The sequence below is a fragment of the Pogoniulus pusillus genome, chromosome 9 (assembly GCF_015220805.1).
Source record: "Pogoniulus pusillus isolate bPogPus1 chromosome 9, bPogPus1.pri, whole genome shotgun sequence".
NCBI classification, from domain to species: domain Eukaryota; kingdom Metazoa; phylum Chordata; class Aves; order Piciformes; family Lybiidae; genus Pogoniulus; species Pogoniulus pusillus.
The window spans coordinates 26,173,103-26,188,298 of record NC_087272.1 but is presented as its reverse complement, the minus strand read 5'-3'; the positions used below and the strand labels follow the sequence as shown (position 1 = coordinate 26,188,298).

Genomic DNA, 15,196 nt, shown 5'->3' with positions numbered 1-15,196 from the left:
CTGGAGTTTCCAACCACAACTTTTCCCCCCTCTCAGGAATATAATCACATACACCTCTAATTACTGAATAAGAGTCTGTTAGTTACCTGTCAGAAGTAATTAAATGTGACTGAGGTCAAAAGTGATCTGCCAGCAGGGAATAGAAAGGGGTGCCAAGTTCTAATCTTATGCTATTCTCCTATCCTGCCTTAAACCTCAAACCAGACCCTGCAGAAACTTATTCTCCTCCCTGCAGGCAACATGGACTCCTTGTTTGGAGCATTTGTCCTGCTCTCAGTGAGTCACGTTTCCCCCATCACTTTGACAAGAGCTGTCTCTGACTTCACTGGCTCAGTCACACCTTACTGGAATAGCACCCAGGAGCAAATGGACACTTTGGGATACCCAGGAAAGCAATCCGAGATGAGCTCTGCATCATGATGCCTCCCTTGAGCTCCTTGCACCCAAGTAACAGCAACATCACAACTGACACTTGCACAGCAGCAATCAATGTTGTCAAGTTTCTTTTCAGAAACCTCTCCTCTCTCCAGTCCCCTGTACTGGAAGCAGAGGACAGAAATGGGTATTGGGGAAGAAACCCCCTTTGGGAAGAAATACCATGTCTCATCCTAAGGATGACATGGCTCAAACTCCCTCAGGACTGTCCCCATGCACATCACTGTCACCTGGCTTGCCTCTCTCAAGCTCCCTCCTTTTGTTAGGCTGCGCCCACGCAGATCTAAGAATATCTTGAACAGATGAGTGAATATGAATAACAGCTTTTTCTTCCTCCTTTCAGGAACTATTTCCCCATTTCTTTCTCTCATCTCCCTGCTGCAGTATATAGGGCCCATTTAAGAAGGGGAAAGCTTCTTCCAGGAACGACACCCTGGGCTATTCCATGGGCTGCTCAGAAGTGAATCCCACCATTTATATGCTCTTCAGTTGAAGAACATTTCCAGGACCAAAGGAAAGCACAGCTAGACACAGAGATGGAAAGGAAAGGGAGGTTTTCTTGCCTTGTTCTCTCTCCCACATTTTGCTGTGTTTATTATCCTAGTGCTCTGGAAAGTAAACATCACTGGGAGCTCATAGCTGAGCCCCAGCTCAAATCTGCTTTGACTTGCTGCCAGACAATCAATGAGAAACTTTTCAAAATTACTTTTTTTCTTCCCCTTTGTGAAACAGACATTTATGTCTCAGCCCACTATGCTGAAGCTAGCACAAGCTTCCAAAGAGTCAGACGGGCATTTGTGCCACAGCTTGGGGCAGGACCGCAGGAGAGGGCAAGGAGGCAGCACTGCTGCAGGAAGCTGGCCAGCATCAGTCCTTATCCCCAGCCTGGCTGTCCACCACTATGGGACACAAGCAGAAACCAACCACGAGGTACTGCACGTTTGAGAGAGCTAAAGAGCAGACTTTGAAGAAGAGATATAGTAGAAACAGAGGCTGGCCACTAAAAACAAGGAAAAAAAAAACAACAAAAAAGGCTGTGGAAGAGCAACCCAGTTGCTGAAGACCAAGCAAATATGACTGGGGAAGAAACCAGAGTTCTGTTGATGGATGAGAGTTCAATTTCTCTCCTAGGTCTTCCATCATAAGGAGATAGAAAAGGGTGCATCAAAACACTCTGTAGAATTGTATTTTTCTTTTATCCCTTAAAAGCTGTGGGTCAAGAAGGCTTTGTCTTGCTTTCACCATTCTTCCCATATCTCAAACATTTTCCTGCTGTCTTCCTACTCTGTAAACTTTCACTTTAAAACAGCAGAAGACACTGTGTATAGGGAGCCAGCCTTTTGTTTAGACACAGTTGTTCAAACCTAAACAACATAAAGAGAAAAAAAAGCAGCAAAGAGACAGGCAGATGGTGGTGAGCTGTGCAGACAGGCATTGCAGCCTAAATGTTATTGCAACATGCTGAAGCATGGTTTGCCAGAACTTCCAACTCCCTAGCTTTTACAAGCTTAAAAATGCAAATATACAGTCTCACTGTGAGGCAGGAAAGTGGGGAGCTCGAGTTTCCAGCTAAAAACTACATTCCCAGTGCTGTTAAAACTATAAAAATAATGCATCTATATTGAAAAATCTGATTTGGTGTGCTTCTAAACTATTTTGGAAAGGTAAAGAAAAGGCAAGAGTAGTGTAAAATACTTTTCATCAGTTGATCATTTTTGTTTGTGTGTAAGCAATTACAGACGCATTATTTTCACAACAGTGTCCATTCAGAAGTCAAAGCTTTTGAATGTGAAGCACTTTGATACTGTTGGGTTACCCTACATTTAAAAAACAGATTTGGGCAGTTTTTAAATCCATAGCTCCTGTTATTATATACCTGATACTTAACAGAGTAGTGCCCAGCAGCTGTAAAATATATCCAGATAGAAAAAAAGGTATATCCCTTCTCTTTCTCTCAAAACTACTGCAAACCTCAATGGGCCAGGCTGCAAGGAACGGGCAAGCACCCAGCGACACGTTCCCTAAACATGCTGAGCATCCAGGCTCCACTCCATCCCCTTCCCAGAGCTCAGGGGCCATCCCTGCGTCTTTCTGTCAGGGCAGTGCAGCTGTGATGAACTATCCTCATTAACAGTGAACGTCTTTGTTTTGATGAGGTAAATGAATAACTATGTTTGCACCCTAAGTGGGCTATAAATCACCAAGGCGTTTAGCCTCTTAGCTTGGCGCTGTCAAATATACTTTGCAATGGCCAAACACAATCTGTATGATAAATTTATGCAGCTGAAGTTTCCAGACCATCAGTAATTTCTGCCTCAAATCCTTAGGTCTGAGAAGAAAGGTGGAAGAGGGGGGAGAGGGGGAAAAAAAGGGGTAGGAAAAAAAAAGAGAGAAAAAAAGGGGGAATAATGTTAAGTACCAGTGGCACACATTTCCCATAGAATATGGACAGAACGAAACACAAAACGAGAAGACATGGCACTTCGGGACATGGTCTAGTGGTCATAGAGGTGTTGGGTAGGTCGGGCGTGATCTGAGAGGTCATATCCAACCTGAACAGTTCTTGGATCTAGTGCTGAAAAGGCCGAGGGGTTACCTTCAGCTTGGCGTCCCTGCGATCTCGCATAGCGTGGCAGCAAAACACCAGTGCTCACACAACACCGTGCGAACAGTGGACATGCTGCGGCGGAGCCGCAGAGCAGTCGGTAAAGGCATCTGCCTCGGCCCCCGCTGGGGCAGGACACGCACCCATCGCTGCTGGGTCAAGTTCAACTCGACTGCCTCAGGGCCGGTCTGAACGAGGGCCAGGGGGACCGTTCCCATAAAGCCAGAAAGACGATCCAAGATCGCCTCCCTTTTCTTCTCTGCGGAGACGATTTTCAGCCCTTCAACACGCGGGTCTAACGGCGGGATCCTGCGCTCCGCCCGCCCCAGCCGCCGCGGCGGCGCTGGAGGAGCCCGGGCCATCGCCGTGCCTGGAGGGGCCTCTAGCGGCACCGGCAGCGGGTAAAGGCTGCTCCAGCTTTCCCAGCAGCTTTCCCAGCAGCGGCGCTTACTGCCCTCATCTCTCCCGCGCCAGGCTTCACCTGAGGGCCGAGGGAGTGGAGCTGCTGATGGCGCCGCTGTTTGAACTGCGCCCGCCTGCCATGTTCTCCGCGCTGGGAACGCGTTCGGAAGGTCTCCGCGCACTTCCACAGACTTCCCCTTCCCAAGTGGTCCAGGGCTTGTTGAAAACAACCGCAAAGCCAGTCGGTGTTGGCGAGAACGCAGACCAAGTCACGGCTGCCAACGCTGGCTTTGCTTCACAGTGCCCTCGCCCTACGCATGGACTCGCAGAGGCACCCCAACAGCTGGAGGGGCAGCGTGCAGCAGGCACGGAGTGAGCAGGCTCCCGCCAGCACATACAACTAATGCTTTATTTTACTTCATTTAATTATTTTATCAATTTCCTGTAATGAAATCCGGATTTGTGACACACTTGCAGTCAAGACAATCTGTCACAGCTCATCCATCAGTTTAGAAAAGGAGAAGTGGGGGATAAAGGTGAGGCTGAATGCCAGGATGACTTCAGTGCAGTATTCCCTGCATCATATATCACCATGCTGTTCACCACCTCACTGCTCCGTCTTGGGCATGCAGTTAGGCAGCAGTCAATCCCTAAAGGGAACCGTCTGCTGCAACAGCATTTCCCACTAGCCCCAAGTTAGCACAGTGGCAGTGGGGTCCCATTTAGAAGTGGAACACCAAAGGAACTCAAGGAACGCTGCATTTCACGCACCTCCAAACCCTGCATTTGTTGTAATGTCACCAAATGATGCTGTTCAGGTGGGAAGGAACTTGGCAAAGTCTCCAGCCTCCTGCTCAAAGTATGGCCAACTCTGACTTCAGGTGAGGTTGAACAGGGGGTGATTCCACTAGGTGCTGAAAACCACTGAGAACAGAGCTCCTAGAGTCCCTTTGGGCAATCTGCCAATGCTCAATTACCCTGATGGAAATTCTATGAAAATACTGACACCATCTTTCAATTAACTTCCCCACAGGCAGGGGCAGGTTGCTATTGGGTCTCCCCCAAAGCTACCTCTTTTCCAGGCTGAACAAGTGCCTGCCCCTCATCCTCTTCCAGAGCACATGCTTAAGGCCCTTGGCCATCAGATAACCCAGCATTTTGGTTGTTATACATAAATCAACACAAATCCTAATGCATGTGTGAAGCCACAAGTCAAAGATTCAGCAGTTCTGCTACAAAACAGCAATAAACATACCAGCTACACATTTATTTAAAGGAAAAACAGACAGTAGAGATCATCTGTGGCTTAGAAAAGGGGCAGACTTCCTTCAAGGCAGCAGAGGGAACCTACTTACCATTTTTTCACATACCTCACTATGAAATATGAATATATTTAATGCCTAGTGTGTTTTATACTAAAAGAGTCCTCCATTTCACATAGCAAACAGGAGTATAATGATCATTTGATGCAGGTAAATTATTTGTAGCAAGACACATGTCATATTAGAAAAATACATGCTGCAGTCCAAGAGAATGTACTCAGTGACCAGCACTTGGGGAAAGCTAGAAGAATGATGATCACCTTTGCATATGTTGATGGGAATAACAATAATATTGTAAGGCCTGAATAAAACTCCCAGATGAAGGAGGAACAGGAGGCATATTTGGCCAGTCCGTGAGGTTATTCTGTCAGCAGCCCTTCACTACAGCCAGATTAACCAAACTGGCTCCTCTGCTCCTCCACATTGGAATCAGAATTTCCAACCTGCTCCCCAAGCAAGCTGGGAAGATGAGTTGTCACCATTTCAAAGCTGCACCAAGCCATGATGAAATCACCAGCAAGGCTCCCATTGACCTCAGGTAAACTCAACCACACACCACAAGAGGCTTACAGAGACAAAAATTAGTACCACTACACTTTTGGATGAGGAAAAAAAAAAGTTATTTCTTTTTTTTTTTTTCCTTTACATTTCTGCAGAGAACATTTAGAAGCTTATCTTCAACTAAGAGCTTAGAACTTTTTTTTTCCCCCACTGATTACATTTCCAAGAGAAAAGCGTCACGCTAACTCAGGATAAGGAGGTGTAAGAACAGTCATCAAGCCATGCAGGCTGTCCCTGAGTTAGAAAGCTGCTGATCTGAAAGACTCACATCTTTTTTCAGCTGCAATCAATCGCTGTTTTTCAAACTAGCCAACAGAGAAAACGTCTGCATTGCCACACAGCATGCCAAAGCATACTCGAACTGCTCCAACACGTTATGCTGGAATTAAAACAAAGAATTACTTCTGGTTTGCTTTCTTTTCTTGCTAATGTGGTGACTGCTTTAGGATCCTTAACCAAGAGCAGCTACTCTTTCTGACAGTTAATAAAGTTAACATCAAAAGTAGTTGTGTCCTGGACCAGACCAATGGCAGGGATCAGGTGGAAGCTGCAGCTGAGCAGTTCAGCACACCGTGTCCAGCACTGACATGCTTTTGGAGACGACACTTCAGATTCTGTACTAACCAGCAGCAAATTAAAACTGTTGGCATCTTTGCAGAGGCGGGAGAGAGGGAAGGGTGTTGCTTACTGAACAAGATAAGCTTTTTCAAGCCTGCTTGTTGGCTACTTTCTGCTTGGTGGAGTGTACAGAGATAAACAGCTAAACATTGGTGTCAGGTCACTCCTAAACCAGTGCTAACCACTGCCTATGTATCTGTGCCTTCTGGAAGACATCAGCTAAGCCTAAAGCAAGGGTACAAACAGGGAGTGCATGAGAAGAATACTGAAGCTGTGTCCTGGGACTGCGGGGGCCGAGTTCCAGTGCTGAGGACCAGCAGAGAGCTACCCTCTCTCTGGCTGAGAAGGTCTCTGCAGCCCAGCCCGTATTGCACAGGCACCTCTGCCACCCCTGCAGCTCTAGACATCTTGGGGTGCTTTGGGAAGGAGGGTCTGAGCAATCTGTAAGCAAGAAGTAAAGAATTCAATGTCAAGGGCATCAGCAGGGCTGGAGCAAGCAACAATGAGTCCCAGAGACTACCGGAAGGCTTTGAGAACAACCCACTGCACCATAGCAGTCTGGACATGAATGACATGAATCAGCGGAGGAACTCCTGCTAGCTCAAGTGCACTCACAGCATGAGAGGTGTCACAGTACCCTGCTGGAGCAGGGACTTAGCTACAAAGGGCTGGCAACCAGGGTGCTAATTTATAATGCACCTGTAAACACTTTTATTTTTCTGGAGCTACATCAAGGTCTGGAAGCAGAAAAAAAAAAAAACAACCAACCCAATTTCTCCAAACCAAAACTTGGCACATTGGCCCAACTTGTAATTATTTAAGAGCCAGCACATTCCCAGGACAATTAATAGCTCTGTGATTGGCTTAGAAAATAGGACTCCACAGAAACAAAAGTGAAATAAACAGGAGGGTGGCAGTACCACCAAAACAAAGTTACAGTTAGAGGCCAATGACATACAGCTTTTGCAAACATGACCAAAGTCCAGACATAGAGGATGTCATAGGCACAGCTTAAGAGGCAGCTATTTCTCTCAGAGTAGCAGCTGTGAGACTTCAGATGAAGACTTTGCCCAGCATGGGAGATACTCCTTCCAGCAAAAGGCAGACATCTTTGAGATATAGTCCAAGAAATAAGCAATGAGAGCCAAGAGGCCTTTGGAAGCATGATTTAGAGGTAAAAGCTCAGAAAATTAAAATAAGGCTACAGAGGTAGCAAATACATCCTGAAAACATGCAGTCCTGAGGGCAGACTATGGTACAAAAAGGACCATCATCATTTGCTCTACTGCACGAGTTAAAACAAAGCCCTATTTTACAACACCTAACACGTTTTCAGAGTATGATGAAAAATCTGGCTACAGAAAGAGTCAAATCCTGGCACAAGATTTGTTGGTAGGTTGTGAAATTGCCTTTATCAGCAGTTTTAAAGATAAAGATTTATCTTTCTTAGGGGCAAGAAGATGGATTAGAAGACATCTTAAAGTCCCTTCTGGTCCTGAATGTCTAAAAGTACTCCATTTCCACTGATACACTCTTTCTTGTCATTAGGCTTTGATTATTAGCCTTAAGAAAGCACAACCTTCTCCTCAATTTAGTTCTGTCATGCCTATTCACATTTCATCCCTTCTTTTTTTGTTATTTTATTGAGTCATCAGGCTATACCTCTGTACCAAACCTCCATGAACAGAACTTGTTGTGTTAATACACGTAATGAACATGGTGGATCCCAAAACCAGGAGCCCTGCCAGCTTTATGACAAAATATATGGAGTTACTCCATGGCAGCATATCCCTGAGTCTTGCACAATATCCACAGATGCTGGCTTATCAAAAATAAATAGATTATTTCACTGAACAGTGGAAAGAAAGTCAGAGGTGAGGGGCAGCAGTGAGTAATTGAAAGATTTAAAACAAATATGCAATAGCAGATCTGCTTCCTGTTTCCAGAGCTAAAGGAATTTCCTGTTTCCAGAACTGGCTATTTAAAGAAAATCCTGACGACAGACAGTTTGGGGCTGGTGGGGTTTTTTTTGTGCTTTTGGTGGTTTTTTTTTTCTAATAATGCCAAATAAAATAAATTAATAGGGCCAGCGTTGCTGAGCACATTCTTTGGAGAGGAGTGGCTGCTTGTTTGCGAGCCACGAAGATCACCATGTCACAGGGTGCCTTGGTGGCCAGGCTCAGCTGCAGCACCCAGTACTGGAGGAGAAAGGGGAGGAAGAGGAGGAGGGAGGATTAGGAAGTGTCTGCTGACTCTGTATGAGAGTTCCACCATCAGTCTTTTCTTTCAGCCCATGCCATAGATACTAAGGTGAATCCAGACTGAATAGTAGGCAACACAGGAAGAGCAAAGAGACCCCAGAGCCAACTCTGAATCCCAGCTGCTGCAATTACTCGGCAAAATATCCAAACTAGCTTTTTGTTTTCCAAGCATGAAGCTGGATGCCTTTCATTCCATCTGTTTTTACAGAGAAAGGAAGGGAAGGAAGGGAAGGAAGGGAAGGAAGGGAAGGAAGGGAAGGAAGGGAAGGAAGGGAAGGAAGGGAAGGAAGGGAAGGAAGGGAAGGAAGGGAAGGAAGGGAAGGAAGGGAAGGAAGGGAAGGAAGGGAAGGAAGGGAAGGAAGGGAAGGAAGGGAAGGAAGGGAAGGAAGGGAAGGAAGGGAAGGAAGGGAAGGAAGGGAAGGAAGGGAAGGAAGGGAAGGAAGGGAAGGAAGGGAAGGAAGGGAAGGAAGGGAAGGAAGGGAAGGAAGGGAAGGAAGGGAAGGAAGGGAAGGAAGGGAAGGAAGGGAAGGAAGGGAAGGAAGGGAAGGAAGGGAAGGAAGGGAAGGAAGGGAAGGAAGGGAAGGAAGGGAAGGAAGGGAAGGAAGGGAAGGAAGGGAAGGAAGGGAAGGAAGGGAAGGAAGGGAAGGAAGGGAAGGAAGGGAAGGAAGGGAAGGAAGGGAAGGAAGGGAAGGAAGGGAAGGAAGGGAAGGAAGGGAAGGAAGGGAAGGAAGGGAAGGAAGGGAAGGAAGGGAAGGAAGGGAAGGAAGGGAAGGAAGGGAAGGAAGGGAAGGAAGGGAAGGAAGGGAAGGAAGGGAAGGAAGGGAAGGAAGGGAAGGAAGGGAAGGAAGGGAAGGAAGGGAAGGAAGGGAAGGAAGGGAAGGAAGGGAAGGAAGGGAAGGAAGGGAAGGAAGGGAAGGAAGGGAAGGAAGGGAAGGAAGGGAAGGAAGGGAAGGAAGGGAAGGAAGGGAAGGAAGGGAAGGAAGGGAAGGAAGGGAAGGAAGGGAAGGAAGGGAAGGAAGGGAAGGAAGGGAAGGAAGGGAAGGAAGGGAAGGAAGGGAAGGAAGGGAAGGAAGGGAAGGAAGGGAAGGAAGGGAAGGAAGGGAAGGAAGGGAAGGAAGGGAAGGAAGGGAAGGAAGGGAAGGAAGGGAAGGAAGGGAAGGAAGGGAAGGAAGGGAAGGAAGGGAAGGAAGGGAAGGAAGGGAAGGAAGGGAAGGAAGGGAAGGAAGGGAAGGAAGGGAAGGAAGGGAAGGAAGGGAAGGAAGGGAAGGAAGGGAAGGAAGGGAAGGAAGGGAAGGAAGGGAAGGAAGGGAAGGAAGGGAAGGAAGGGAAGGAAGGGAAGGAAGGGAAGGAAGGGAAGGAAGGGAAGGAAGGGATTCCAGCTTGCTCACTTGTGCAGTGTCTCTAGCATGGTGTCATTTTAGTATATTTTCATCTCTGCTCCAAAGCAGATCAAATGGGTTAAAAAAAAGGTGTGTGGGGGAAATCACTTCACAGTAACAGCTGAATGTATGCAAACCTCTTTAGCAAGGCACTGTCGAGACAGAATTGTTTTCTTAGTTTCAAAGCAAGTGAAAGGCACAGTGCTATTGGTAACTGCAGGAAACCACTGACCTCACTATGTAATAAAAGGTTTGAAATTGGAAGTGTATCTGTGTTGTACACTGTGTGTTTTGAAAACCTCTATGTTTCATAAACATTCCACCATTAGAATTGCTTCTTTTGGTTTTGATTGGTTTTCTTTTGTTTAAAAACAAGAAAAAGGTAAGTTACATTTGCAGGTTTTCAGCACTTAAGAAGTGACATTCTGTCACGGTCAGTCCCGAGGAAGAAAAAGCTGCATTTGTACTGTATTGCAGCAGGATTGCACAGTGATTTGCAAAGGAAAACCAAACCCATTGGGTTGCAGAGGGGTCAGCTTAATCAAGGACCTTTCATGCATGAGATGGTGAAAGTAGAGGGAAGCAAACAGAGCTAGATGCTCACCTCACACATCTACAGGCTTGCAGGTAGGGCCCGTTCCAGAGTGGTAGAAGAAAAATACACAGTACACTATTTCCAGTGATGGAAGCAAGGCAGCCTGTGACCAGCTTTCTCCTTCCTGCTTTCCAGGGGCCTGCTTCATTCTTCCACACTTAAAATGACATGGGGCTCATAGCTGCACAGTCCTTGATCAAGGAACCTTGAGTAAAAGTATTAGTGTTCTCAAGAAGTAGGGAGCAGAGTTTGAGGGGTTCCACCAGTCTTCATAATGCAAAAGTTTCCTGATGCTTCTCTTATTCCTGGCTCCACAGGAACATGCAGACTTACCTATCTTCCAGTTGCACAAAGCATGTTCATGCAGGCACAAATTTGAGGGAAGAGTAAGGGACCTGGGGAGGATTGCCCTTAACCACCCTTCAGCTCCCTTGCATCACTCCCACGATTAAAGGAACTGGAAAGATTTGTTCTGGGGGAACATGAGGGGTGTCCAAACACAAATGGGTAGAGGAGAATGGCTAACACTTTCTCTGGCTACCAGTTCACATGATGCAGGGCTACACCTAGTGCTCTTTTGGCAATGGCTGCTTTGGATGGGAGCAATAGTCAAAAAGTGTTGCTTCAGATTTTTGCAACATTGAAATTAAACATTTTTTTCTAATTGATTATCTTGGCTATGAAATATTTAGAGCATTTGAGTTAATCCACAGATGAGTGTCAGAGGGATTTAAAGAGCAGATTTCCTGCCATTTTGCACAGAGAAACAGATGCTGAATGGAAACATGCCTGCTCACACTAGCTGCCAAAACCCAAACTGCCAGTTGCAAAAACCTGGTCCATTTTTCCTGGACACTTTTCCCACCTGTTTCCTGGTAGGTAATGACATCCCGAAGCAGCAGTGGGGAAACAGCAGTGTTTAAGGGTCATGGTGATAGCACTAACCATACAAATGGGTGCAAAATCTGTACTCTAGATCTTTCACATGGGAGATGCCTTTACTCCATCACACTCGCAGTTGAGTTTTCTGTGCACCAATGAAACTTGTCCTTGGCACTAGCAGTCTGCAAGGGATGGCCTTCCTGTGGCTGGCCCCAAGGAGGGCTCACATGAAGATCAACAAAATTGTGGCAACACTGGCTTGCTAGGCCTGCTCAGAGGTGGCCCACCCATCTGATGGTTTACCTGATGCTGCCCAAGCAGCTCCAGTTGTGGAAGCTCCTGGGCTGATATGAAACACTCTAACATACTCAACGGTCCAGTGCTGGACTTCCAGAGGGCCAGGCACAACCATACAAGGGAGACCCAGGGAGGTGTGCAAGAACTTTCCATTGTGGCATTTGATTTTCTTTCTGCAAGTTAAGAGACCTTGCATGCAATAGCTATCACAGGGCTTGGCCAAATTTGTAAAGACATTGTGTCTATCCAATCTCACAGGGGCTGCAAACACTGCATGCCTTTCACAGAGGTTATGGTGATTTCCATGTTGTCACAGTACTCCCAGCATGCAACCACGGCAGCATTCCTGGGATCTCAGGGCCTGAAAAGGCAGTGAGCATGGGACTTGTTCAGACAGCTCCAAACTATTAGAGATGCTAAAAGGTAGATTTTCACCTCCTCAAACACTCTTTCTGTAGAGGAATACCAAGTTGGCTGTGACAGCATCAAGAGCTCCATGAGGCATTTCCTACCAGAGAAAGACCAAAGCTGTCTCTTGAACAAGTGTCTCTCAGCAGTGGATTAGACATTGAAGTGAACCTGTGGACTCATGCCCCAAAGTCAGGATAATACATCACAAATAACAGTAAGTTACTCAGTGATATGAAGCACCAAACCTCCCAAGACTTGCAGTCATTCAAGAAGTCTGGAAGAAGGCAATCTTAGCTCTGATTTCAAAAGCAGCAGAGTAAGCAGCACTCTGCAGTTTCTGACTTTCAGAAAATACTGGGAAAGGTGCTAAGCACAGAAAAGATTTATTTTAAATGAAATATTAGAAAAACTCTATTTTTTACTATATTTTAAAATATTTACACTTTTAAAAACAGTACATGCCTAGACTGCCTCTGTCCTACCATTTTACAGCTCAGCACCCTTCAGCATACTTCACCCATGATCATGGTAGAGGTGACTGACAGCACCAAGAAAGAAGGGCTCCTGAGGCCAGCAGTAATGACCTAAGTGACATGACTAATGAGACCAGGAATCAGTAAACCTTCTCATCACCACTGCCAACATAAAGCATCTGCCAAAAAAAATCTGGGGTAGACCACAGCAAGGCATGGAGCTGCCTGCCACGAGGGAATGCAGCAACTAGTGCTTCCAGTTCCACTTCCCAGTTACTCTACCAGATAACACCACCTTGCTTCATTGGGAGAAACGTATGCAGAGGAACTAGACAAGATGCTTTCTTTTCAATGTGCAGGTTTCTCCACTTCTTGGCCTACAGACTGTCCCCCACACAATGCGAATAAAGACATAAGATATTAAAACTGAGGGCCTGCAGAACAGGAGTTTTTAAGTGTGGGATGCTTCAGGGTTTTCCTCCCTCACCACGCACAATTAATGACTTGGATCCTGAATATTTCTGGCTTTCTGCACTGTAATTTAAGGCTACAGTGACCTCAGCCTGACTTAGTAAAGCATCTTGCATACCAATAAAATATTTAACTAATACTTAAAAACATGTTTAAAACCAAAACCCAGAACCTAACAGAAAGAAAAAAATAATTAAAAACCATGGTGTGTGGGCTAGGTGCTTGAAAAAGTTAGTGCAAAACATTCCAACATCATTCCTGCAAAAACTTTGTTATCATCATCAATTATTTGGTGCATAAATAATTTTACAAACCTAGGTATCTGCAAACTATACATGTTAGCAGGCTCTAGGTTGAAGTTATTCAGGACACTGAGGTAAACAAGCAATTGCTTATGGCATCAAATCCAAGTGCAGAGTCGCTTTCCCCATATTCTTTCATAGCTGAACCAGTTTCATTAGATGTACCTGAATTATAAGTGCTGCTGAGATACTGTTTGCCTTTAATAACCTCCATTTCACATGGAAGCTCGGAGGTCAGTCAACTGGAAGAAGAAGTAACAGTGAGCAGGAGGAAGTAAGCTGGCAGCTTACACATGCAGAAATGAAAATACCATCAGCACCATCTCCACACCACAGGACAGCAAAACAGCAATGAAGCTGGAAAAGAAGAAAAGCGTGGAGGAAAGGCAAATATTTCAGGTTGGTCATGCTATGCAGGAAAACAGCTACACCAAAACTGGCAAGCAGACATCAGGAATACTCGATACTGAGACTTTTTTTCAGACCACATCAATGATTTTATATTTCACAGTATCACCAAGGTTGGAAGAGACCTCACAGATCATCAAGTCCAACCCTTTACCACAGAGCTCAAGGCTAGACCATGGCACCAAGTGCCACGTCCAATCCTGCCTTGAACAGCCCCAGGGACGGCAACTCCACCACCTCCCCAGGCAGCCCACTCCAGTGTCCAATGACTCTCTCAGTGAAGAACTTTCTCCTCACCTCAAGCCTAAATTTCCCCTGGCATAGCTTGAGGCTGTGTCCCCTTGTTCTGGTGCTGGCCACCTGAGAGAAGAGAGCAACCTCCTCCTGGCCACAACCTCCCCTCAGGTAGTTGTAAACAGCAATAAGATCACCCCTGAGCCTCCTCTTCTCCAGGCTAAACAATCCCAGCTCCCTCAGCCTCTCCTCGTAGGGCTGTGCTCAAGGCCTCTCACCAGCCTCCTCACTCTTCTCTGGACACACTCAAGCATCTATGTTATGTAAGAGAGAAATCAGAACTCTTCATTTTATCTGAAGGACGTACCTTTGCTGCTGGAAGATACCATTAGTGTTGTAAACTGGATAAGCACAATGAAGTTAGATAAAAGATGCAAGGCAACGCAACAAAAATATTGAAGTGAGATTTCATCAGCTTCTGGATGGCAGAGCACCATTGGGCTTTTAAAAGTTAAGGGCATTCTGAACAATTTATACTTAATAATCCCTTTGCCTAACTGAGCTCTCATATTTATGCCTATGCAAACCATTTGTACCACTGTCAGTTCCTCAAACTTTTTTGTGGAGTAATGTGTGACTCAGCAATTGGATTTCTTCTTGAAGACACTATAAAAAAAACTATATGACTTTAAAGGTCAGCTCCAAATCCCTTTAAATTATTTCATTGATTGCCCGTGGCTTTCAGGCCAAGCAGACTTAGAGTCAGGAAACTGGCAAATAACAAATAACAACAGGTCTTGCATCTTGAAATTATCTCCTTCTACATAGAGTTTCTACAGTGAGACAAGGACATGCCATATACTCCTTAAATCCATAAGCCTTTGCCTATAGGCTTGGTACAGTTAGTGTAGCAGTGCAGCACAATACAATTCTTCATACTATTGCTTCATATTGCCTTTTTTTTTCTGGTTTATTTCCAGGGCTAAGCATTTACCTTTAAATTGTAAGACTTAAAATATACAACATGTTACAATATACATACAATATCTACCCTCATAAGACCATGACGCATCTGTGTAATACAAATATTACTGTCAGCCCTTCAGGGGCTAGTTTAGCCTGCCTCAAATATGTCCAAGTCCCTTCCAAAGCAGATTCCTCCTGTACTAAATTTAATCCCTAGAAAAATAAAAACCTGTGCTCTCTGTGTTCAAGGAGCGTGTCTTAGGACTACTCAGTGACTCACTAGGGAAAGATAAATTGCTGCTCCCATACCACTCTGGGAGATGCAGGATCCAGTATGTCTTGACCCAACCCTACACAGCAACTTCTCAGGGCTGACAGACGTGCATTTCACCATGTACCTATGACAACAGTTTACATGGATTAGCTGGTTTGACTCACTTTTCTTTTGAAATATTTATACTGCTCCAAATTACTTGTGAAGCAACCCTGCCTGTGTATTCACAGTCCCTGGTCAGAAGAGGAAACATTTGCTTTTTTCAGGTTCAAAGCATGCTTTCTCCCCTACAAGTTTTCA

The 15,196-nt window shown here is 45.5% G+C and overlaps 1 protein-coding gene across 2 annotated transcripts in view; it reads right to left on the bottom strand.

The window, feature by feature from the left end:
* The window catches only part of LOC135178239 (storkhead-box protein 1-like), a 73,094-nt gene that overhangs the window by 33,096 nt on the left and 24,802 nt on the right, over positions 1-15,196 (bottom strand). The window contains exon 2 of one of the 2 annotated variants that reach the window (XM_064148966.1): positions 1,763-1,799. The exons of the other annotated variant lie outside the window; for it this stretch is intronic. Coding sequence (XP_064005036.1) covers positions 1,780-1,799 — 20 coding nt within the window. The 3' untranslated portion in view covers positions 1,763-1,779. Of the gene's footprint in view, positions 1-1,762; positions 1,800-15,196 lie in introns of those variants that run through there. 2 annotated transcript variants of the gene reach the window in all.